Source organism: Callospermophilus lateralis, chromosome 1, assembly GCF_048772815.1.
Source record: "Callospermophilus lateralis isolate mCalLat2 chromosome 1, mCalLat2.hap1, whole genome shotgun sequence".
NCBI lineage: Eukaryota > Metazoa > Chordata > Mammalia > Rodentia > Sciuridae > Callospermophilus > Callospermophilus lateralis.
Window position 1 is genome coordinate 81,565,471 of NC_135305.1, and position 26,069 is coordinate 81,591,539.

General features: G+C 32.4%; 1 protein-coding gene across 7 annotated transcripts in view; it reads left to right on the forward strand.

Annotated features, from left to right (window-relative positions):
• The window catches only part of Pals2 (protein associated with LIN7 2, MAGUK p55 family member), a 115,645-nt gene that overhangs the window by 66,523 nt on the left and 23,053 nt on the right, over window positions 1-26,069 (forward strand). For 5 of the 7 annotated variants that reach the window (XM_076835378.1, XM_076835380.1, XM_076835379.1 and 2 more), the window contains 7 exons: window positions 3,917-4,069; window positions 7,062-7,214; window positions 7,968-8,195; window positions 21,690-21,731; window positions 23,174-23,305; window positions 25,178-25,277; window positions 25,610-25,678. In XM_076835378.1, the coding sequence (XP_076691493.1) occupies window positions 3,917-4,069; window positions 7,062-7,214; window positions 7,968-8,195; window positions 21,690-21,731; window positions 23,174-23,305; window positions 25,178-25,277; window positions 25,610-25,678 (877 nt within the window). The remainder of the gene's footprint in view (window positions 1-3,916; window positions 4,070-7,061; window positions 7,215-7,967; window positions 8,196-21,689; window positions 21,732-23,173; window positions 23,306-25,177; window positions 25,278-25,609; window positions 25,679-26,069) is intronic. The other 2 variants (XM_076835383.1, XM_076835388.1) reach the window with 2 other exon arrangements.

A 26,069-nucleotide genomic window follows, 5' to 3' on the forward strand; every position in this document is an offset into this window, starting at 1 on the left:
TTTGATTCTACTTTCTGCTCAAATTTTTATTTGCTTTGGGGTCTTCATGGACATGTCTGTATCATGTTTTAGGTCACAAGAATAAAAAAGTCATTGACTCTTAACCACAGCCAAACTTAATTTCCCTTTACTTAGCTTTCTCAAAAATGTTTAATAAGCAGTGACTATATACTTACTTAGCCCTGTTATTAGAAGATTGAAACAAAATTTAAGATATGTTCCTTACATTTAATGGGAAAAGGCAAGGGTATGCATAATAATAATGCTAGGTATAGCTCAGAATTTTGTTCAAAATGCTTTTGTTTGCAAGCATACTTGGATTGTGCTTGAGTAAAATGCCCAGAAGTTTGAAAGAACTTTTTCTTATTGGCAATTCATTTTTATAAGATGCAGTGGTGAATAGGATTCTCAGAACTGGACATATACAAGAAGACTAGGACTTATTTATATAAGGTCCAAGAGTTCTAAAGTGTCAGTAATGACATGTTTTTCCAACCACTTGTGACAGGTGAAATATATTTTTATTGAGTTCTGGTAGCTTTCTAATAATGCTCTTTCTTAAAGGAAACAAGACTCATTTAGTCAAATAGCATATTGTTTATTTGCCCCTCCAGTCAGTTTTTAGTATTTCCCTTTGTTCTTTTTAGTTTCATTAGTTAAGTTCAAGTTGTAAGGCGTAACTCTTGAAAGCTACTGACTTTCAGGTGAACTAGAGGTCCCAAGTTTTTCACAGTCTTTCAGAAGTTTAAAAACTATAAGTTAGGAGGCTGGGGTTGTAGCTCAGTGGTAGATTGCTTACCTAGCATGTGTGAAGCACTGGTTCAACCCTAAGCACCAAATAAATAAATAAATAAATAAAATTATTGTGTCCATCCACAACTAAAAATTTTTTTAAATTTTTTAAACTACATGTTAGTAATTATGGACCTATACTTACTTTCTTGAGAAAAGTAAAATGATTGAACACAAATATATTTCAGAAATTGGATTTCCATATTAATATGACTATAGCTGTAATTTCACTTTTCTCTGAGAATTTATTTTCCAGTGAGATTCTTTTTACCATAAAATAATATGTGAGATTGATGTGAAAAATATTTAGGCATATGTGAGTTTGCTTATGGCACAATTCTTCTCTCCTATTTGATTTCCTCTTTTACTCTGATCATTAGTCCTTTCCACATTCCTATCTATCTTCACCCAAAAGGAGGTGAGTAGTAGGTAGATGCACATATAAAGAAAGGGAAGAGATATCTGTGACAGTGATCATTTCTTTCCTGAAGTGTTGAATACTATCAACGTCAAAATAGTGACCATGTGATGGTCATATAACATGGGATTATATAGAAAATATGTTAACATGGTGCTGAAAGTAGCAGGCCAGTCTTCAACCATTTCCTGGAGAAACAAATACTCTTTTTTTTTAAATTTCTTTCATACATGACAATAGTGGAATGCATTACATTCGTAATTATCCATTCAAAGCACAATTTTTCATAACTCTGTATATAAAGTATGTTGGGCTGGTGATATAGCTCAGTTGGTAGAGTGCTTGCCTCATATAAAGTATGTTCACACCAAATTATGCCTAAATTGTGGTGAAAGGTGTATTAAGAATTATAATGCAAAAAAAAAAAAATCAACAAGTGCTCTTTATTGCACTTCCTTAGAGCAGAAGAGTGAAAGTCAGAGGGGCGAGGTGGTATTCTGAGCCACAGGAGTATCAGATAACTCAGAGAGAGATAAGTTAAAACAAAAGTAACAACACACCTATGCTAAAGAACCATGCTAAGAAGCAACAAATAATCTAGCAGCCTGTGAGAACATGTCTTGTACATTTAAGTGAGGAAGAATTATACATCATCTATGGTATTGAATTATTTACTACAAAATAATGTTCGAGTAGCTCTCTGTATAGTAATCGTCAAATAAGCTTCAACAGGTAAGATCTCAAGCCTTAGTATTACATACCTATATCTGCCATTTACCAGGAATGTGAACTCAAGCAAATCCTGTCACCTACTTTTGCATCATTGTCTTCATTTATAGAGTGAAGTTTTGAATAACTACCTGCTTTTGTGAATACACACAGATACATCACATAAACATACAGAGTACATGGGGTGTAGCACTTGGTGCACACAAACACAAACCTCAGTACATGTTAAAGTTCTTTCCTCCAATATTTTTAAGCTTTCTTCTTATAGTACCATAATAATATCTGAGTATTGTAGCTTTTTTGTAAGAAGTAACTAATTATGTAGATTAATCTACTTGCAGTGGTGATAATCATTCTGTAATATGTGTTGGGTGTCTTCATCATCCTTTTCTTATCTGGTGTGTATTATACTTTTCACAAAATTACAAATTATATCCATCCTCATTGTGGGATTTTCTAGTCTTTAATTTTTTCTTATCTAAATCTAATAGAAACTTTTTCCTCCATTTAAATTACATTTGGCCTTTTGACATTTTTCCTTTTGTTTAATAGCATTTTTTTATCAGTCTATTTCATATGATTTTTAAAATTTCCTTTCCTGAGGTCTTTCTTAAAATGCTGCTTAGTATATAATCCCTTCTTCTAATTAAGAAATCATTTCACCATATGTAATGGTGCACACCTGTAATCTCAACTACTCAGGAAGCTGAGATAAAGTGTTGCTTCAGCCCTGGATTTTGGTGGCAGCCTGGGCAACATAGCAAGATACCTGTCTCTTAAAAAATAATAATAACTTATACTTACTTCACTCATGTGAATCACCTAGGAAAAAGTTTAAACAAAAAGTTCATCTTTAAAAATTAGAATATTGTTATTTGAACTCTAAAGGAACCATTTTGTGTGGTGGCAGATATAATAATATGTAAAGTATTACAGGAAACTAGTAACGTTTAGTTAATGCGGTCACCATTTGAAATTTGGATTTTTCCTCAGCACTTATAGAGATTAATGGGAAAATGTAAGATTTGTCATCTTACATGATTTTACTTAAAAATTAAATCTTAATAATTATGCTTTTCCATCTTCAACATCAGAAAGCACCTATTTGTCAGAAAAGCAAAGACTATTTATCAGCAAAGGTGCAGCCTGCTTTGTGTTCATTCTCAGTTTGAATTAAAAACTGCTTTACTTCTACTATCTAAGGATAATGCTATTATGGTTCAGAGTGTATTTTCTGTGGATAAGATGGTGATGTTTTTAACAAAAACAAAACTTAAGATTAGAGACAGGAAGGTTCATTCTCCTAATTAAATATGAGGTCTTTCAAAGACCAGTTACTCTAAATTGACTTTTTTCTTTCTCTAAATGAACTGGTTTTCTTTCTTTCTATAACTATTTATTTATTTATGACATTGCTGAGGCTCAAACCCAGAGTCTTGTGCATGCTAAAGACAGGTACTCCATTACTGAGATACATTCCCAGCCTGAATTTTCAAATTAGAAAATTAATAACTTTAGGATTCTGGAATTTTCAGAATGATATTTATCATTTTTTGAAATGTTAACATATGTGATGCTTACATTCTTATTCTTTTTGTATGCTTAATCATTGAATAAGAAATAAACAATAGCATTCAGAGTTAGAGCCTTGACTAGAATGTCATTAGGAAATTCAATTAGTGGGTAGGAGCATAACATGGTTTTTAGTAGTCGTGTTTTTTCAGGGGTAGTCATAAAAATGAGTTTTTTATGACCTATAGGATAGGAATGGAGGCCAACATTTATTATACTGCCTGGTATATTTACTTTAAAATTCATATATTTCTACTGATAGAAATATTAAAATAGGTTTCAGTGAATCAACTTCCAAGTATTATCTTTTAAAACTATGAAAAATAAATAAATTAAGAAGTAAACTATGGTCTGGAGCAAATGAAATAAAAATACCATTACCTTAATAAACTGTTGTCTTCTCAGGCTCATGAGAGGCTTGAAGATTCAAAACTAGAAGCTGTCAGTGATAATAACTTGGAATTAGTTAATGAAATTCTTGAAGATATCACTCCCCTAATAAATGTGGATGAAAATGTGGCAGAACTGGTTGGTATACTCAAAGAGCCTCACTTCCAGGTAACCTTTCCCTACAGCTCTTCTCCCCAAGTCCCCTATGTTCCTGAAGTTCCTTAGTAGTTCATTTCCAGTTTTAGGTGATTTTTTTTTCTTTGGAGAATTACTTGAGGCCGTTTTTTATAAGTATATAAATTCCAACTTAGATATTTTAATATTCTGATATGCTGAAAATACATAAATACACAGATATAACTGTACATACTGTATAAATTTACAGAAATACATCACCATGGATTTTCCTTTGTGCAGTTAAAGAAAACAACATCCCTTTTCTAACATCAGGTGTCATGCTAGCAAAATTTTCCTCACCATGAGAATGTAATTTTTTTCTTCTTTACTGCCACTTTGTTTCCCTTTACTCTTTGGGGTCAATGATGAACATTTTTTAGTATTGCTTCTCAAGACTGGGGTGCAGTTGATGATATGAAACAAAGGAGAGCTAAGGGTAGAAACTATTATCAAACATACTTATTCCACAGAGAAATAAGTACAGTTTAAAGTTTGGTCAGTAAATGAGTTAATCATTTTCACCAAGAAGAATCTCCTTCATCAAATGACAAAAAGATTTCTTTTAAAAAACCTGAATTAATCAGGATAGTGTGATATTGGGGAGTGTTAGGAAAATAGATGAATTGAAGAGAATGAAAACCCCAGAAATACATTCAGTCATATATGGTAACATGATTTATGACAGAGACATTACTTTTTAGTGGAGAAAGGGTAACTAAGATGGAAGAATGTCACATGTTTTCCATTGCAAATTTCACGTTTTCCATTGCAAAATCAAACAGTAACACCCCTTTGCTTTTTCTCAAAGTCTTTATGTGACTCTACAATGAATATGAAGATAACAGTGGGATGGGTCCTACATCAATCAGCATCTTTGGTACAAAAGCTGCAGACACACAGTAGGCACACGTTTTATGCAGGGACTAGTTGATTGTGTCCTTATAAGGAATGCTAAGGTATTTAGGTTTTATCCTGGAGACAGTCAGAATCCTAGTGGAGAGAAGGGTATTGGACATATGAGTTTCCAACCTAAATCTTTGTGTGACTTATGTCTGTCAACCCCTTTCCCTCTTATGAAGTTGACCTACTGAAGAGTCCAAGCCACTGTCATGTAGAGTGTGGCACTTCCAGGATTTGTCTGGCTGCTGCCCTGCTGGGTTATTCAGTTATCAGTTCTATTTCCTACTACCAGAAGTTCTAGCTAAAAGTTTTATGATTCAAATCCATGATTTAGAACTACAGTTCATCTTAAGTGATTTGCAACATTAATTAGACTGTCAGAAGAAGTAGAATACCTGATTGCTGCCCCACCCTCACATTGTTGATTTGGTTCCTGAGTAAAGATGACAGTCTATTGTTTTCTATAAAATCTCCCCATGAAGTAATCTAGTCTGTTATTATTCTGATGTTATATAAATGCTAGTTCCTATCAACCATTTACCTTCTAGAGAACAAAAATTAATAATCCTTGCCTAGATCAATATTTTCATTAGTGGTTACAATGTGACTTTTTTTTTTCAAATTCTTGTTCTATTTTTATTAGCTGTGTTCTTTGATAAATGTAGAGCTTCTCATCAGAGGGGCTATAACCCTATAATGGATTTCCTCCTGTAAAAGCAGAGAAATGCTAGATCCTTCTCTTTACCTATTTTCAAAGCAAAGACTTGTTTAAAATAGCATTTTCTTATGATAACAACTTAGTTTCATATGATAACAACTGAGTTTTTTAGTCTTTTGTGTTTTAAATAACATTGTGTACTTATTCAGTGTTTCAAGTATAATTACTCTTTGATTTTCAAATTGTCAAGACTTTAGCCAAGTGGACAGATTTTTAGTACATTAATCTGAAGCATATGAGAGTTCTGAACTAGAATATAGGAAATTAGGAGTGTGTAAGAAGTGGTTCAAGTAACAGGAATAAAAAATACTGCCTGAGAATACAGGGTGGACAATTAAGCAGCCCAGCCTAGAGTTTTGAATAACTTCCAGCATTTATAGGAAGAATTCTTAACATATGCATTTGGGAGTTCCTTTTGAATTTTTTTTCTCCAGTTTCTTACAATGATTTCATGAAATGACTAGGAATTACCGATTAAGCCAATATCCAGATTGGTTGTTTTTGTTTTTGTTTTTGTTTTTTGTGAACTTGGTGTTATTTGTTCCCCTCTTCTATTTTGATTTATTGTTTTGAATTTGTAGTCTGTTCACTCAAAAATTTTTTTAAATTTAGCATTATGATGAATATGTGCAACTGTAGTAAAACTTATTCCTTTAGGGTAAGGATTAACAAACATTTTAAATATATAAGAAATTCCTAGAATGCTAGATCAAAATCATCCATGATAACAACACAGAGAGGGAATATAATTTTAAAATGCAGTATATGGAGAATCTTTACTAACTCATTTTTCCCTCAAAAATGTCTTTTATAGATTAAACCTTTATTAGTAGCAAAATTTTCTATCTCTGATATAAGATGCAGATATTTATCTATTTTCTAATTCACATCTTTTTTAATACATTCCATAGGTATAGAAAATATATCAAGTTATTAACTAGGCAACATAAGTGTAAATATTAGGGTCCTTGTCATTGGGTTTTTATAATACCTAATAAAATAAGAATTAATGGTAAATACTAAATTATTTTGATGACCTAGGTTTGGTTTCCAGTGAGCATGTCATTTTAAAAACATGTGACTGAATTCTTTCAATCTCTTCAAATCTAAGACAAGAATATAATACTATTTGATGATGAAAATATTTAAAACTATTTTATATAATTCTATTTTATATATTTAAAGCTATTTTTATATTTCTTTAAAAATATTCTATATATATTTTATTCAATTCATGTTTGGGAATTTAATAATGTACGCCTGGGAAATTTTTAGTACACCACTGGGCTAATGAACTAACAAATTATTTTTAGTAACTTATTCCATCAGTAGCTAATAACCACAGGCTGTGTTCACTTCTTACAGTCACTCTTGGAAGCCCATGATATTGTGGCATCAAAGTGTTATGATTCACCTCCGTCAAGCCCAGAAATGAATAATTCTTCTCTCAATAATCAGTTATTACCAGTAGATGCCATTCGTATTCTTGGAATTCACAAAAGAGCTGGAGAGCCATTGGTAAGTAGATAAATCAGAGCCTTCTTAAATCTGAAATGTAAATAAATTGTGACTCAGTCACTACTTTTATCTGTTTTTTTCCCTTTTTCTTAACATAATCTGAAAACGTTTTATCAGTCTTTTTTACCCACATATAAACACACAGCTGACAGTCTCTCAAATTGATTGAGCATATAAAACTAAAAAGAAAAGTTTAACTTAGAATTAGATGTTAGAAGTATGACAGTAGGTATCAAAGAATTCAAAAGAGAACTACTTCAATTCTTTCTGTCTTTAAAAAAATAATGAACTCAGGTTGCTTACTAATGATAGTATTAAAACATGGTATAAGGTTGGTTATTAAAAATTGAAGCCATTTTTTCAAATACCTGTAAGTAGTGAAGTTCATTGTTTCTGCTGTTGTGGATCCTAAGAATAGTGAAATGAAGAAAAGGAAAAGCCAAGAATGAGAATGCACAAATACCCTTTCATATTTCCTTGACCTTCCTTTTATCCTGTGGAATACAGCCTAGATACTAGTATTTGTTTCATTTTTGGGGTTAACCTTACCAAGAAAGTTCTTTTTGATGGGTGCTGTATATTCTTACAATTGCATCTAGCTGAATGGGATTAAAATATTAAGACAGGATTGATCATGGGAAAAGTAAGAACAACTTATATAGCTTTGGAATTATTTCTTATATTCATGAATATTTACCTATTTCTTATTAATAAAATAAAATAAATGGTTATTCTATTTCTTGTTTCTTCTAGGGTGTAACATTCAGGGTTGAAAATAATGATCTGGTAATTGCCCGAATCCTTCATGGAGGAATGATAGATCGACAAGGTCTGCTTCATGTGGGAGATATCATCAAAGAAGTCAATGGCCATGAGGTTGGAAACAACCCAAAGGAATTACAGGAATTACTGAAAAATATTAGTGGAAGTGTCACCCTAAAAATTTTACCAAGTTATAGAGATACCATTACTCCCCAACAGGTTAGTAATAAAAGTTTTGGTAATGTTAAGAATACCTAATAACCCTATTAGATATAACCCACCAGTTGCAACCCTTTTTGCAAAAGGAAAGAACTGCTTTAATTGTTCTGAATTGACTTATTTTGTCATGGGTGAATTAATGAATTTTTTTTAAAAACACTATCTTGCTAATATAAAGGAAATAGAAAGTAAATTTTTTGTGAACACTGTGAACCTCTGTCCTTACATCTAGGTATCAGAAAAACCATAAATCCATTTAAATATTAATGTACAAACATTTTTGACATGTATTCCAGGCTTTGTATTAAGGCCTTTGAGAGGACATTGTGTATATCACTTCCAGATTAGTGTTCATGTGATAGGCTGAATAAAGAATGAAGCCAAAAAGGAGGATGGATACAGAAGATCTTGGATGCTTGGTTTGCAGACATTTGATCTGTATTTTAGGTAAAATAGATATTTGAATAAGGGAATATTTTAACAATCAAGACCAACTAGGTTAACAAGTGGCTACTGTAGTTATTGATGGAGATGATAAAAATGTATGATGAAATTATAAAGAAAGAAAAAGAAAGGATTTGCACAAAAATAGTTGAAAATTATAGTAGTACTGGAATGGAAAAGAGGATTTTCAAACTTAGAAAACAGAGATAGGAAATATTCATCATTTTTTAGATTGATACCTCTAATGTTCAATTTTATTCCAGAAATTTATTATTTGATGTAGGAATGAAATTTTACATTTTCTTGCATAAAATACTGCCAAGGTATCTTCCTTTATATTGTTAATACTAGAGCAAAGGAACTTTGTTTTTATCTTCCATATAATTCTTCAAAATAATATTTGTTGAATGCCTATTTTAAACTGTTCTCTGGAAAATAGGATGGACTATTTAGTTTTGAGTTCTACCAAATAAATGGAGCTTCTGAAAATAAATAGGTTTATAATGAACTTTGATTGAAATGAAAGTGGAGAACTTAGTTTAAAAAAAGGGAATTGTAAAAATAAAATGCATTAGTACTTAGACATCTCATGTTACTGTTACTTTTTAGGCTGCCTTTGTTCCTCAACTGGTATATTTCCATTTGTGACAACATGAGACCTATCTTGCACCTCAATAGATTAGAAGAGTAAAATCTAAGTTTTGCTATTTTTTGGTTATTTTATATGCATTGTGATAGGAAGATCCCTTCAAACCCCCTTCCCCCAAGGGGTCTTAGCTTCAGAATTCCTACAGTTCACCATGGCTACAATGGACTTTACAGGCAAAATAAATTTTTGTGATATTAAGTTTCTATGTAGATTCTGTATCTTTTAAAAAAATTTTTTTATTCTAATTAGTTATACATGACAGTAGAATGTACTTTGACACATCATACATACATGGAGTATAACTTCTCATTCTTTTGGTAGTACATGATGTTATAAAGATTGTGTAATCATATATGCACTTAGGTAATAATGTCTGATTCATTCAGCTATCATCACTCCTCCCAAAACCCCTCCCCTCCTTTCATTCTGCTCTAATAAAAAGTATTTCTGTTTTTCCCTAGCACCCCCCACCTTTATTGTGAATTAGCATCCAAATATCAGAGAAAACATTCAGTCCTTTGGTTCTTTGGGATTAGCTTGTTTTGCTTAGCATGATGTTCTCCAGTTCCATCCATTTACCTGAAAATGCCATAATTTCATTCTTCTTTAAGGTTGAGTAAGTTTCCATTGTGTGTATATACTACAGGTTCTTTATCCATTCATCTGTTGAAGGGCACCTAGGTTGGTTCCATAGTTTACTATTGTGAATTGAGCTGCTATAAACATTGATGTGGCTGTGTCACTGTAGTATGCTGATTTTAAGTCCTTTGGGTATAAACAAAGGAATGGGATAACTGGGTCAAATGGTGGTTCCATACCAGGTTGTACTGCTTTCCATAGTGGTTTCACCAATTTGCAGTCCCACCAGCAATGTATGAGTATACATTTTACCCCACATCCTTGCCAACATTTGTTGTTGCTTTTATTCTTGATAGTTGCCATTCTAGCTGGAGTGAGATGGAATCTCAATGTAGTTTTGATTTGCATAGATTCTGTATTGTGTACACTGAATAGAATGAAATGTGTAGATATTTAGTCTTGACTTAAGTATATTTTCCTATCCCATACCTTCTGAAATTCTGGCTTTCACTTAGCCTTTAGAGCTGGGGGAGGGGATTAAAATGGGGGAGAAGAGGTCCTACAAGCTTGTAAAGCAGACTCAGGCCTATCCGACCGTAAAAATGGAAAGACTATAACATGGAGGATCCCAAAGGAGGACTACAGATGTCCAAAGGGGGACTTTTGAAAAAACGAACAGGGGAGCTATTACTCATTACATTGGAATAATAAACATAAGTCAGGACTGCCCTGGGTAACCCAGGAGCACCCTGCTAAGAGAAACTATGAGAAAGGAAGGGCATTTAGCCTCCTCAACTCTGTGTAGTAGCTTTAGCATATAGTTCAATAAATTTCCCCTGTCTCTGGTTTTGTTTTCTGCAGATTCAGTTACCTGCAGTCAACCAAAGTCTTAAAATGTTAATTGGAAAATTGCTAAATAAAGAACTCATAAGTTTTAGATTGCACACTATTCTGATTAGTATGATGAAATAGTGCACTGTCCTATTCTGTTCCAACCAGAGGATGAATAATTCCTTCATCTACTGCACCTATGCTGTGTACGCTACCTCTCACCATTCACTTAGTGGCTGAATCTATTACCTGATCACCAGTTGTGGTATCACAAAGCTTGTGTTCCTGCAACCCGTTTTATTTAATAACAACCCTGAAACACAAGAAAAGTAATGCTGGCAATTCAGATATGCCAATTCAAAAGCCATAAAGTGATTCTTTTGAGTGAAAAAGTGAAACTTTGACTTAATAAAGAAAGGAAAATAATTCGATGCTGAGATCACTAAGATATACATCAAGAACAAATCTTTAAGCTACAAAATTGTGAAGAAAGATTAGTGCAAACTTTGTGTTCTCACCTCAAAGAGCAAAACTTACGGCCATGTTGCCTATGAAGTGCTTAGTTAGGATGGAAAAGGCATTGAATTATAGAGTTTGGTGCTATCAGAGATTTCAGGCATCCACTGAGAGATCTGGAATGTGTTCCCATGGGAAAGTGCAGATTCCTATGCTATGGAGTCAGTTGCAGCACTTCCTCTGGATTTCTGTAAATGTAGATGGAAGCCAGGTGGTCTCCCTGCCACGGTGGTGTTTTTCAAAGCACGCCAGTAGATCATCTTTGTCAGAATGCTTTGGGATTACTAGCTAATAGTCCAAAATCTGTATGAGACATAAAGATCTCTATTTTTAAATATGAGGGCTAGGGTAATCTGGACATTGTAGCCAGTCTGAAGTTCTTTACCTTACATGTAGTTTAGGTTTCTAGAGGCTGTCATAATTCTGTTTCTTCATTAGGACCAAACTGATAGGAATTCTCTTTTATTCATTGTTTAAGATCAGCATGACCTGAATACCAAAAATATTATAGGGAAAGAAATTACATTAAATTTCATTTAAGAATATACATGTAAAAAATCCCAACAAAATAGTGACAAATAAAATTTAATTGTGCTTAAAGGAGATCATAATATAACCATGTCTACATTGGATATATTAAAAGTATGCTAACATAGTTTCATATTAGAAAACCCATATATGAAACTAGACACATTAACAAAACAGAATAATCTCAATAGAGTATTTGCTAAAATTCAACACCTATTTTTTCTTAAAGTATTTTATTTATTTTTATTAGTGAATTGTAGTTATACATAATATTGTGCTTCATTTTGAGATAATGATATAAGCATGGAATATAATTTGTTCCAGTTCAGTTCCCTGGATTTCCCTACATCCTCCCCTGTTTCCCTTCTTCTACTCTACTGGTCCTCTATTTATTTATAGATTTTTTTCAATTAGTGCTTTATAGATATACATAAAGGTGAAATTCCCTGCTGTATATTTATATTTGTACTTAGCATAATTTAGTTAATTTCATTCCACCATTCCTTTCTTTTTCTGTCCTTCCTCCCTATCAACCCTCTGCTTCTCTGATCTCCCTTCTGTTTTCATAGGGATTCCCCTACCAGCCACTTTTTCCCCCTTGGTTTAAGTCATTCTTCTTTATAGCTGAGTAAATCATGCATATATACCATATTTTCTTTATTCTTTTTTTGATGGGCACTTGGGTTGATCTCATAATTTGACTGTTGTCAGTTGCACTGATATAACATTGATATGACTATATCACTCTAGTATGCTGATTTTAATTCTTTTGGCTAAATGCCAAGGAGTGGCAAAGCTGAGTCATATGGTGGTTGCATTCCTGTTTTTTTTTTTTTTTTTTTTTGAGGAATATCTTTACTGCTTTCCAGAGTGTTGTACTAATTTGCAGTCCCACCAATAATGTATAAGTGTGCCTTTTCCCCCAACATCCTCGCCAACATTTGTTGTTGCTTGTATTCTTGATAGTTTTCAATTTGACTGGAGTGATATGAAATCTCGATGTACTTTTGATTGGAATGTTGCTAGGAATGTTAAACATTTTTTCATATATTTTTTAGTCATTTGTATTTCTTTTGAGAAGTGTCTGTTTAGTTCTTTTGTTCATTTATCTATTGGGTTGGTATTTTGGAGTTAAATTTTTTGAGTTCTTGAAGTATTATGGATATTAATTCCCTGTCAAAGGAGCAGCTAGCAAAAATCTTTCATTCTGCAGGCTCTCTCTTCACACTCTTAATTGTTTCCTTTGCTGTGCAGAAGCTTTTTAATTTGATTCCATCCCATTTATAGATGCTTGGTTTTATTTCTTACACTTTAGTAGTCTTGTTAGGGAAGTCAGTGCCTGCACCTATATGATGGAGTATTATGCCTGTATATTTTCTTTTCTTTTTTCTAGAAGTTGCAAAATTTCTAGGTCTTGATCCACATTGAGTCCACTTTTGTGCAGGCTGAGAAAGAAGGATTTGTTTTCAATCATATACATATGGATATTCAATTTTCCTACCACTGTTTGTTAGAAAGGCTATATTTTTCCCAGCATACATTTTTGGCAACTTGTCAAATACTGTATGACTGTGTCTGCGTGATTTATCTCATGTTTTCTATTTGATTCCAATAGTCTTCATGTCAAATGTTTTTGAGCCAATACCATACGGGTTTGTTGCTGTAGCTCTGTAATATAATTTGAGATCTGGTATTGTGATGCCTCCAGCATCACTCTTCTTGTTCAGGATTGCTTTTGCTATTCTGGATCTTCAAAATGAATTTTAGGACTAATTTTTCTAGTTTTGTGAAAAATGTCATTGGCATTTTTTTAAGTGTAGATGGACACAATATCTTTATTTTCATTTATTTATTTTTATGTGGTGCTGAGGATTGAACCCAGGATCTCACACCTGCGAGGCAAGCACTCTACCACTGAGCTACAACTCCAGCCCCAGTATTTTGATGAGGATTGCATTGAATCCATATATTGCTTTTGGTTGTGTGACCATTTTGACAATATTAATTCTGCCTATTCAAGAACATCCTTCTAAGATCTTTGGTTTCTTTCATCGGAGTTCTGTAGTTTTCATTGTAGAGATCTTTCACCTCATTGGTTGGATTTATTATCAAGTTTTCTTTTGTTTTGTTTTTTTGAGGTTATTGTGAATGTCATAGTTTTCCTGATTTCTTTCTTAGCAGATTCATTATTGGATTATAGGAAAGTGATTGATTTGTGTATGTTGATCTTATATCCTGCTACTTTGCTGAATTTGTTTATCAGCTCTAGAAATCTTTGGTGAAGTTTTTTTGGGTCTTCCAAATATAGAATCATGTCATCAGCAAACAGGTAATTTGTATTCCTTCAATCGCCTTCTTTTGTCTGATACTTCTAACTAGAGTTTCAAGAATTGTATTGAGCAGATGAGAGTGGTTTTTAGAGGAAATGCTTTCAGTTTTTCTTTGTTTATTATGATGTTGGTTTTGGGTTTGTCATATCTAGCCTTTATAATGTTGAGGTTAAGTTCTTCCTATCTCTAGTTTCTTCAGTGTTTTTAACATGAATGGGTGCTAGATTTTGTTGAATGCTTTTTCTGCATCTGTTGAGATGATCATTGATCATTATTCTCCTTAACTCTAGTTATGTGATAAGTCACATTTATTGATTTGCGTATGTTGAACCAACTTTGCATCCCTGAAATGAAAGGTATGTGATCATGGTGTACAGTCTTCTTAATGTGTTTTTTGATATGGTTTACCAGAATTTTATTAAGTATTTTTGTATCTATGTTCATCAAGGATGTTGTTCTGAAGTTTTCTTTCCTTGATGTGTCTTTGGTTTTGGTATCAGGGTGATACTGGCTTCATAGAATGTATTTGGAAATGTTCACTCCTTTTCAATTTCATGGAGTAATCTGAGAGAGACTGGTGTTAGTTCTTCTTTAAAGGTCTGGTAGAACTCAGCTAAGAAGCTATCTGGTCTTGGGCTTTTCTTTGTTGGGAAGCTTTTAATTGCTGTTTTAAGTTTCATTGCTTGATGTTAGTTTGTTTAGGTTTTCTGTACCTTTGTGTTCAATTTGGGTAGATCATACATGTCTAGAAATATGTTAGTATCTTCTAGGTTTCCCTGTTTATTGGTGTATAAATTTTCAAAATAGTTTCTAATGATTCTCTGGATTTCATAACTATCTGGCAATATTTCCTTTTTCATCTCTAATTTTGCTTATTTGGGACGTTTTTCCTTTGGGTTAGTTAAGCTAAGGTTTTGTTCTTCTTTTTCTAGGACCTTAAAGTGTAATATTAGATTATTTATTTAGGATATTCCTTTTTTTTTAATGTAAGAACACAGTGCTGTAAGCCCTCATACTGTCTGAGGGATTTTTTAAAAATATTTTTTAGTTGTTGATGAATCTTTATTTTATTTATGTGTATGTGGTACTGAGAATCAAACCCAATGCCTCACGCATGCTAGGCAAACATACCACCACTGAGCCACAACCCCAGCCCCTATCTGAGGGATTTTGATGTATTATTTGTCTATTCTCGTTTGTATCTAAGATTTTAAAAAATTTATCCCTTTGTATAAAATTTTAAAAAATATATCCCTTTAGATCTATTCATCATTAAAATGGTTTCTGTTTTTTGTCTTGTTGATTTCTAATTTCATTTCTTTATGAACTGACATGATACAAGGAATTATTTCTGTTTTTGTATTTGCTAACGTTCTTTGTGCCTTAAAATATGATATATTGTAGAGAAAGTTCCATGTGCCACTGAGAAGAAACTGAATGTATTTGTTGATGATTTAAATATTCTATAGTTGTCTGTTAACTCCATTTAATTAAGAGTATTTTTTAGTTCAGAAAAATTTTTACATAGTTTGGATTACCTACCTAATGGTGAAAGAGGTGTGTTGAAATCACTCTATTATTTTTTTAAATGAGTTTTTTTTTTTTATTTTTTAGTTTCAGGTGGACACAATATCTTTTATTTTCTTATTTTTATGTGGTGCTGAGAATCGAACCCAGTGCCTCACTCATGCTAGGTGGGCACGCTACCACTTGAGTCACATCCCCAGCCCACTCAATATTATTTTATTGTGATCTATTTGATTCATTTTTTGAGGGGAGGGAGGGTGGTACCAGGGATTGAACTCAGTGGTACTCAACCACTGAGCCATATCCCCAGCCCAATTTTGTATTTTATTAGAGACAGGGTCTCACTGAGTTGCTTAGCGTCTCACAGTTGCTGAGGCTGGCTTTGAACTTGGGATCCTCCTGTCTCAGCCTCCTGAGCCACTGGGATTACAGGTGTGTGCCACTGTGCCCAGCTTGATTCATTATTTTTAAATATTAGTAAATTTAAAACAAGAGGAAACCTCCTTTATTTTAAAAAAAGAAAAACTGGAATAAATATTCTTATGAATAGTGGAATATTAGAAGCTTTCTTTTAAAGAGAGAAACTGGACTCTCTGTTGGTCTGCCTGAGATCTCTTTACGTGCCAACTCCAACTTCCCATGGAGCCCCATTTCCAGCATAATAAATGAGTCCATCATAAACCAAGAGAAACTTGTTAATATGAAACACAACTGTGTATTGGTAGAAAGGAACTGCCCTCAAATGATAAAACCATCAATATCTGTTATAACAGATGATAGCTTAAGTTTTCCTTAAATTAGGAATGAACAGTATATGTTTGCAAACTAGGGAATTGATCCATTTAATAATCTCAGCATTGAGATATAGCTGGCAACAAACACTTTCGCCATTCCCAGCCATTTGAGACAAAGCAGCTGACAGAAATGTCACCCAGGATCCTAAATCAGCTTGGCACTGACAAGCTTACAGACCCTGGCAGAAACTGGATGGAAAAGCACAACTTGCTACAGAGAAGAACGGTGATCTTGTTCAGAATTTTGATGAGGATTTCAGCAATGAAGCAAACTGAATTGATTTAACTTCATAAAGAAATAATAATGAAATGTTAAGGATTTTTGACTGCTTTTAAAGTTTTCATTTGGGATATCACAACATATAGATCTGTAATATTTTAAATTTGAAGGCTCTTGGACATTTTTACTTTTTAATTATTCCTTACACTCAATTATTTGTTTGCTGTTAATTAAGTCAAAGAACTGAGAAACTGAAGTGTAAAACAAAGGTGAATAAAGTCTTTGACCATTTTAAAAAAAAATGGAAGTAAAGAAGGGTGTTCATTAGCACCACTTTCAGTTAATATTTTCCTGAAAATTTCACAAGCATAGTATGGCAAAAATAAATTGTAAAAACAAAAGATTTTAGAAGTATGACAAAAAATTGATTTTTTTGCATGAAAACCTCCCCCAAAATTATACATTTAGAATAGTTTAATAATTTATTAAAGTAATAGAAAAATAAATTAATATGCAACAATCACTTGAATTTTATGTCATAGCAGACATCTAAAAACATAACTAGATCATTTACAATAGAGGTACAGAATGTCACATTTGTGTTAAGAATAAATCTAACGAAAAAAGTCAAGACCTCTACATCAAAAAAAAAAAAATGTGAAGAGTTCTTATAGAGAGATCATATTCATGGATAGGAAGACAATATTGTGAAAATGTCAGTTTTCCTCAAATTGACTTATAGATTAAATGAAATTTCAATCAGAATTCCAGCAAGATTTTTCATGGCCTTTGATAAGATAACTACCTAAGACACTTTTGAGGCCAAAAAGGGAGGGGACAGGAATAGGGGCTTATTGTATAGAAATCAAGATATTGTATTGGCATAGGAATAAATAGTATGATCAGTGGAATAGAGAGCTCAGAAAAAGACCTGTGTGTGTCCCCCCCACCCCTTTGGAATATGACAAAGACATCATTCAGTAAGAAAAGAAGAAAGTACTCAAGGAATGGAGGGAAATTGGTTTATTTATAGGGATAATATTTGAAATTGTCTTCCCATTTCATTCTCTATATTTAAATCAAGTAAAATACACTTGGTCAGTAAATATTTGCAGTTATATTAGAAATCACAGAGTGAAATTCCATCTTATACTGTTCAATGGGCAAAATCGGTTGAAAGTTCGTGTGTAACAAGATGCAGTAATTTCCTAGAGTAGTTCTTAATATGTACAACTGGAAACAGGTTAACAAGCATGTAAATCCAAAATTATTACATGCATATAGTATAGTATTTTTAATTCAAAATAACTAAATGCATACTTTCAAACAATATATATATATATATATATATATATATATATATATATATATATGCAATTAAATCTATATACAAAAGGTAAAGAAAGGAGTTTGTGAATAAAGGTCCAGGGTAAGAGCCACGTTGGTTGGGGAAGCCAGCATGATGGAAGAGACAGAATGGAATAAGGACAGGAGGACCACACAGGCTTAGACTGTGTCTTGGTTGGCAAATCCATGTTGTTGTTCATTATATTATTAACCCTCATATGGGTCAATGACTCAAATGTGACAGAAATTTGAGAATTTTGATTAGCATAATTTTGAATAGCCTAAGCTAATATGTTTTTTAATAAAATTTTACTACACCAACTGAAACTTAAATTTGTGGCCCCCAGACGGATTTGCCCCTCAAATCTTTTTAAGCTATATATATATATATAGTCTCTTTGCTTGTCTCAAAATGTGTGTGTGTGTGTGTGTGTGTGTGTGTTTAACCAAGTAGTCCACATGCATATACTGAGAAAATCTTCAGAAAAGAACATCCTGATTTGCAGAGATTTTCTTCCAGTATCTGGCTTGACTTTTCATTCTCTTAACAGTGTCAATCATTCAAATATGTATATTCATATTCATATACATTTTCTTTTGTAAGTCATGCTTTTGTTGTTTTGTAAGAAATCATTGTATAACCCGAGGTCAAAGATTTTTTTCCTTTATTCTAGAAGTTTTATAGTTCTGTGCTTTATATCTAGGTCTATAACTGACCTACTATGAGTTTATTTTTATATATAGTGTGAGGAAAAGATCAAAGTTGGTATTTTTTCTTTTACTTTTTGCGTATAAATATTCATTTTTTTCTAGTTCTGTTTGTTGAAAAGAAAAACTTTCTTTCAAGCTCAAAATTTTTTTCTAGTTTCTTCAGATATTTTTTGACCCCTCTATTTCTTTTTTTTTCTATCCATTTACATAGCAGGCTCCTTGGAGTTCTCTCATAATCCACTAATGTGCTATTCATCGGGTCTTTTTTCCTCCATATTTTCCATATTGGATAGTTTCTATTACTGTATCTTTGGTTTACTATTTTTTTCTTCTGCATTTGCTATTAATCACAACTGATTTTTTTTAATCATAGAAAAATTTGTTTTTATTTCTTTAGGTTCAAATTGTATGTGTGTGTTTGTGTGTGTGTGTGTGTGTGAATCATGTGTACACTTAAAATGCCCACTCTTGAACATCTGAACACAAAATGTAAAATTAAAATAATGATCATACTGGCCTCATCTATTGGTTCTATTATTTTCATCTTTTCTGGGCTACTCTTAATTGGCTTTTCTCCTCCTTCTAGGTTATATTTTCCTGATCATTTTCAATTGGCTGCCAGGCATCATGAATTTTAGGTTGTTGGGTGGTGGATATTTTTGTATTAGGAATATTTTTAAGTTTTGTTCTTTGATGCAGTTACATGGAAGTACTCTGATCCTTTGAAATCTTGCTTCTTAAGCTTTGATAGATGCAACCAGAGCAGGGGAAGTCTAGGGCATTGCCCTTCTAAGTACTCTACCCAGTGTCTCATGAATCATGAGATTTTTTTCCCCACCAACCTGGTGAGAATGGACGCTATTCTTGACCTTATATGACCTCCTGATATTTGACATTTTCAAGTGCCCCATCAGTAAGGAAGGAGCAGCTGGGTGCTTTCCTTATATGCATGCATTAAACAGGGGAAAACTAAAAACTGGAGGGAGTCCCTGTGATTCTTAAGTCCTCCCTCTTTTGTAGCTTTCCTCACTGATACTTTTTTCAGTACTCTGTTGCCTTCTCAGTCTTCCTGATCTCCCAGCTCATCTCCTCAACTTGGAGATCACCAGACTCCAGCAGGAGTCTTCTCGCCTGAGTTGCATCCGGGGACCTTTCCCTATGCAATTAACTGGGGCAGATGTGCAGTTCATGATTTTGTTTGATGACATCTTGTAGAGATCACTGTCTTTCTTGCCTGATCTCTGATGTCTTGAGAAACATTGTTTCATATATTCTATCCAGTTTGCTAGATGTTTCAGAAAATTTAAATTTTTGATTTAGTGAATCTTTCTCATGGTTCAGAAATCAAAAAAAAAAAAATCTAAGTAGGTATTCAGTTGTCTCCCTGTGAATCCTTTCTGCTATCAGTCTAATACCCATCATCCCAATAAGAAACTGTGCTATTAGTTTTATCTTTCTGTAGTTTCTTTATTCATATGCAAGTAAATAAAAATTATATACTCTTACTCCCCTTCCGCTTCCTTTTTCATGAAAGGTTTTCATGATGTGCATGCTATTTTGAATCTTCTTTTTTTTTCACTTAAGCATGCGTCTTAGCTCTTTCCTCTTCATACCTAAACTGCCTCCCCTCACCACCCTCTTTCACTCACAAATGCTTTTTTTTTTAACTGCTACAATAGTGTTATATAACATAGGCTTATCATCAATTGTTTAACCAATTCCCTATTGTTAAATAGTTAGGTTGCTTCTAATCTTTTTCTGTTTGAAATAACTTAGTAGTAGTCTTGTACATAAATCATTTTGCATGTATTTGATTAATAGAACTATTGAATCCATTCTCAGAAGTAGATTACTAGGTCAGAGGGTTTATGCATTTGTAATTTTCATAGTGTTTCCCAAATTGTCCTCCCAAGGGGCTGAACCATCTTCCACAAGTCTATTAGGGATATGGACTAATAGGTGTTTTTCCTATCTATAGAATATATCAAACATTTGAGTTTATACTAGTAAAATCGGAATAAAATGTTGCAGTTTCAATTTGTATTCTGAGGTTGATCATCTGTGTTTAAAAGTGAAAGGAAAGTAATTTTACTCTTCTAATTTTTGTTCATTCAGTTCTTATTTGTAAAAAAATAAGAATGTGAAATTGAAATGCTTTAGTTGATGGTGTTTAGTAACTTCTTTATAAAGAACAGTTAGGGGCTGGGGTTGTGGCTCAGTCAGTGGGCAGAGCGCTTGCCTAGCATGCATGAGGCACTGAGTTTGATCCCCGGCACCACATAAAAATAGGAAAATAAAATAAAGGTATCGTGTCCAACTACAACTAAAAAATAAATATTTTTTTAAAAAGAACAGTTACCATTCATAGCCTACTAGTGAAACACTTCAAGATTCAATTAATAAATAATTACATTAAATATAGTAAATTCTCCAATGATTTTAAAGTTATTATAGAATATATCAAAGCTGGATTAATTAATTTTTCAGGCAGATTTTACCTAAGTAAACTAGGTTTAATCTGAATTTGAGCATAAGGGAATGATCCAAAATTAGTTGGATAGATGAAAACATAATTGTTCCTTCTAGAAATTTTTATATTTGAGAAATGTAATTTGTTGTCCACAAATAATTGTATTTCCAGAATAATTTTAAGGAAAGTAGGGGAATGCATATTTGAAATTTGGATTAAATTTGTAACTTTATGGTTACAAAATATGTTCCCACACATAAGGAGGACAAACATGGTTAGATAATAGGACATGGTTCTTCATCAAGCTCTCCTTTTATTAGAAATGAGGAACATGCAGGTATTTTATAACTATGTATACCATTTCCTTTTCTCTGCCTCATCTTAAGTACCTCTAACTTATTGCTTCTATCATTTACAATTTGTGGGCAATTAATTAGAGAGGTAGTACCAAGTGAAACAATAAAATGGCCCAGAAGTTATTTATACTTTTTTGATTTATTATAAATTAAAAGCTGGCTTTATTTATGCAATTAAAAATATATTTTTAGAGTTACATCAACATGGAGAGGCATCCAGCACACATGCGTCAGGTATGAAGTCATTCCAGAGCATTCTCTGGTATTCTCTTTTTCTTCCTTATCAGTCAACTAAATTTACCTTGATTAAACTTACTTGTTTGGTTTTTTTTCCCACTCCCAAAACATAGAGCTGCATGCCATTGTCAAGTTATCCAGCTGACATATTTTAGCAATCTTAATATTGTTTGTATGCTTGCTTTTTAGATACTTCTAAAATTGTATATCAGGCCAAAAAAAAATTGGCTTACTGATTTTTTAGTATTAGTTTTTAGCTTTTTCAAGTTGTTGAAAATGTTCTCAATGCTTTCTATCAAAGTCATCTAATTTTAAATAACTAAATTTTGTCATATGTCCCCAAACTTAGTTATTTTAAAATTGTTTTAGTATGCATCTATCATATTAATTTTTATCACACTAATAATATATGCACTTGTACTATTTGAATCTCTTGTTTGGTTATAGTTTTGGAAGTATAATAAACAAAATAGAAAAATAATATTGTTATTTTGACTAATTGTGTGCTTTCCTGCTTACTAAAGTATACCTGCTGGTTAATACTGAGGCTGTTCTTTAGAAGATAAAATTTATGTAAATATGTGTGAAAAAAGTCTGTTTTTAAAAAGCAGTTGTCTGAACTTTCAAATGTTGAAAATGCTTAAATTAATTAGAATTCAAATTAAAGTGAACAAGCAAAATATCCCAGATAACTGACATACTTTTGTTAATAAAGCAGATTTAAAAGAAACATGTATATGTAAATGAATTTAAATTGGAAAATAGTTAAAAGGCTTTTTCAGTATTTGTCTTACAATTAATTTAGTGCTGATCATTTAAATATAAGTGATCATATAAATCAGAGCAAGTTAATTTTTAAAAACTATTTTTTCTATTAGTTTGGGCCAGTGTAAATATGTTTGATTAAAAAAAATTACTAGGGATGAAAGTAGATTTTTTAAAAATTTTCTTTAAGATTACCAAATGTATTTCAGGTCTAACTTCACCACGAACTTTTATATTTTAATTTTTGGGTCAGGATCCCTTTACAAAGTCAGTCCTAATATATCTGAAATATATGCCTTCAGTCAACTGCATACTTTATTTCAGGATATTAATTGAAAAATAACATTAAAAATTATGCAGTATTGGTTGAAAAATCAAATAAAAAGATTGGGGAAATGTAGAACAATGTGAAATGGAATAATTGTCAAACTTTGCTGATTTAAGATTAATTAAAATACAATTTTAATATAGTACTAATGTTTACTATTTTTTTCTGATGCCAAATTATGTTAATATCTAATAATTTGATTTTTACTTGTGAGAGACAAATTCCTTATTTGAAGTACTAAGTACATGTCACTTACAATTAAATCACAGAGCTTTGAAAGGGAATTCAAAAATCCCAGTGGCAAACAACTCATTTATGGTATTTTTCATTGTTATGTGTGTTTTAGGTATTTGTAAAGTGTCATTTTGATTATAACCCATACAATGATAACCTGATACCCTGCAAAGAAGCAGGATTGAAGTTTTCCAAAGGAGAAATTCTTCAGATTGTAAATAGAGAAGATCCAAACTGGTGGCAGGTTAGTATGCTTCTCAAATGTTCTTCAATTGCTTTTCTATTTTTAGTCTTAGATCTGGCCATTATCTGAATATTCGGGAGGAAGGTATTACCATTCCTTCCCTGATTTTTCCCACTTGAACAGCTTCTGCCTCCTGGCTACTAATTTTGTGGAAAAAAAGAGCAAATTGCAAGAGAATTTGTGAGTAGCTATTAATCAATTCAGAATTCACCCACCTATGGTACAGTTCCACTGGTTTAGGGATTAGAGTAATTGGTTCTTTCACATGGGTGATTGCATTAAACTATGCTGTGAGCAGGAAGAACTCACTTGGGGTCAACCCTTTTGTATAGTCTTGTCTTCTCCCTTTCTGTTTATGTTCATGGCAAGTAAAGCATAGTTTCTTAAGGTCTTAAATCTATTTGCTCACCTCTTCTCAGTTATTGAGAAATGAAGGTTTGCTATATTAGTTTTGTTTATGTCTTGGATTAAAATCTGTGAATAAAAAAAGAAATGTGTGTCATCACTATATTTTTCCCTTTCCGCATCTTCCATAAGATCTATGTGGTGATGTTATTTTTCCTTTCCTCTAATACTGCTTTCAGAAAATTTTAGAAACAGTAATGAGTGTTTTTGTAATTGTATCAGCAAACAATTGCAGTCAAAATTGGAAAAACTGACAAATCAAAAAGTCTGGAAGCTTTTTAACTGTCACGCCGAATGACTGTCTCATTTAAAGAACATAGTATAAGAGGAAAGAACGTAGGACCAAACTAAAATTAACTGAAATACTGGTAACTTACGTTAACTCTAAAACCATTTACAAGATAAGAATAGTCTTACTAATGTGTCCTATATTTAAATTGAGATTTGATTATGTATAAGTGTACTGTGTGATGAGAGAACCAAGAGATGGATAAAATAAACAGAATCCATGATTTCTAGAGGTTTTCACTGAATGTCTTAAAATCCATGATATCTAGAGGTTTTCACTGACTGTCTTAAAATACTTATTTTTAAAATCTGCTTTCTTTGGCTATGTCTTTTATTTTTCCATGTTTTTTTTCTATGAATGTCATCATTTAGCTTTCTCTTCTAATACAGTCACCATTTTCTCAGTCTTTTCCTGCATTTTGATAGTCTATTACTTTAATTTCAAGGATTGCTAAAAATGATTTCAGGTTTTCTTTGCCAGTTATAAGGATAAAGACGGTAACTGTGAAATAAGCAATATAGCCAAATCTTAGACTATTACTTAAAAATATCTTTTATTTTTATTTCAAGTGTTTTGAAATTAGATGAAGTTTTACCTATTTTAAATTTACTACCTCTCAGAATATTCAAATTCCTGTATATTATCTTCATTGACTTGGTCTCAGGAAATAACAGTATAGCAGGATTATGATTAATAGTACATGTCTTACTAAAGGGTGCTGGATGAAATGTTCTCTTAACACATCTTACTATAATTGCCTTTTAGGATTTTTAGGGTTTTGTTTCTTTTGATGCTAGGGATGAAACCCAGGGCTTTGTGCATGCTGAACATATGCTCTACCACTGAGCTATACCCATAGTCCCTCATTCTGTATTATAGAACAGTATTTCTTTCCCTTCTTTGACTAATTTAATATTATGAACAAAAAGTGTTAATAATTGTAGAAGCCTGTATATCTTTGTATTTTGGTCTTAAAATTTCATCACCAAATAACATATATAAAGAATTTTAGGTACCAATCAATTCCTCAATGCTAATTAACCCAGTACCATGGATTTAAATCTAAAGGTTATTTTTTTAAGTGACATTATTTTTACTGACCACTGCTTATCCTACTTACTAGAATATGGTCTCAAATTTTGGTCACTGAGGTATACAATTCATTAATTTGATTCTAGGCTAGCCATGTGAAAGAGGGAGGAAGCGCTGGTCTCATTCCAAGCCAATTCCTGGAAGAGAAGAGAAAGGCATTTGTTAGAAGAGACTGGGACAATTCAGGTGATGAGCTCGAAACAATAAGTACAAACAGCCCTTTGTACTCACCTTTCTTTGCCTCTTTTGTCTAAATAAGCAATGGCTTTATTTAAGTATATCTAGAATTAATTCCTCCCATCTGCTTTATTTTCTCTCAAAATTAATCTTTTTGATCCCTTTCTGCCACCTACTGGTAGAGTATCAAAATTCAGTGGCTTAACTCACCCTTGCCCCCTTGAGCTTCCTAGGATGGGACATTAAGAAGATGAGTGTCCCACTCTCATAAAATATCACAGTGCAGTTTTATCATATTCTGACATATTGTTTGCATTATATTGATCTTGTCATCCTTCCAGGACCTTTTTGTGGAACTATAAGTAGCAAAAAAAAGAAAAAAATGATGTATCTCACAACCAGAAATGCAGGTAGGTTTTAAATACTTTTCTTTTTAAGTCTAAAATAACTTATATCATTAATTACAGAATAAGCTCTGAACATGTACTTTAAAGTGAATGTAATTTAGACTACTACCCACTTGGCAAGGGTCTGGCTTGTGAACCCATGGTACAATATAACAAAGGTTTTTTAAGTCCTTACTGTATATACTAACTGATTTTTGTGAGTATAGTTTAAAAACCAAATGAATTGGTTAGCATATATGCAGGTATTAACCAATGGCAATGTTACAATTATTGAAACCATTTATTCAGAGAATTTTTAAATTATAATTTATGTGTTATTTCTAAAGGGCAGAATGCTTTTTGTGAAGATATTAAAAGAGTTATGATTAAGGACAACTATATTCTGCCATAACAT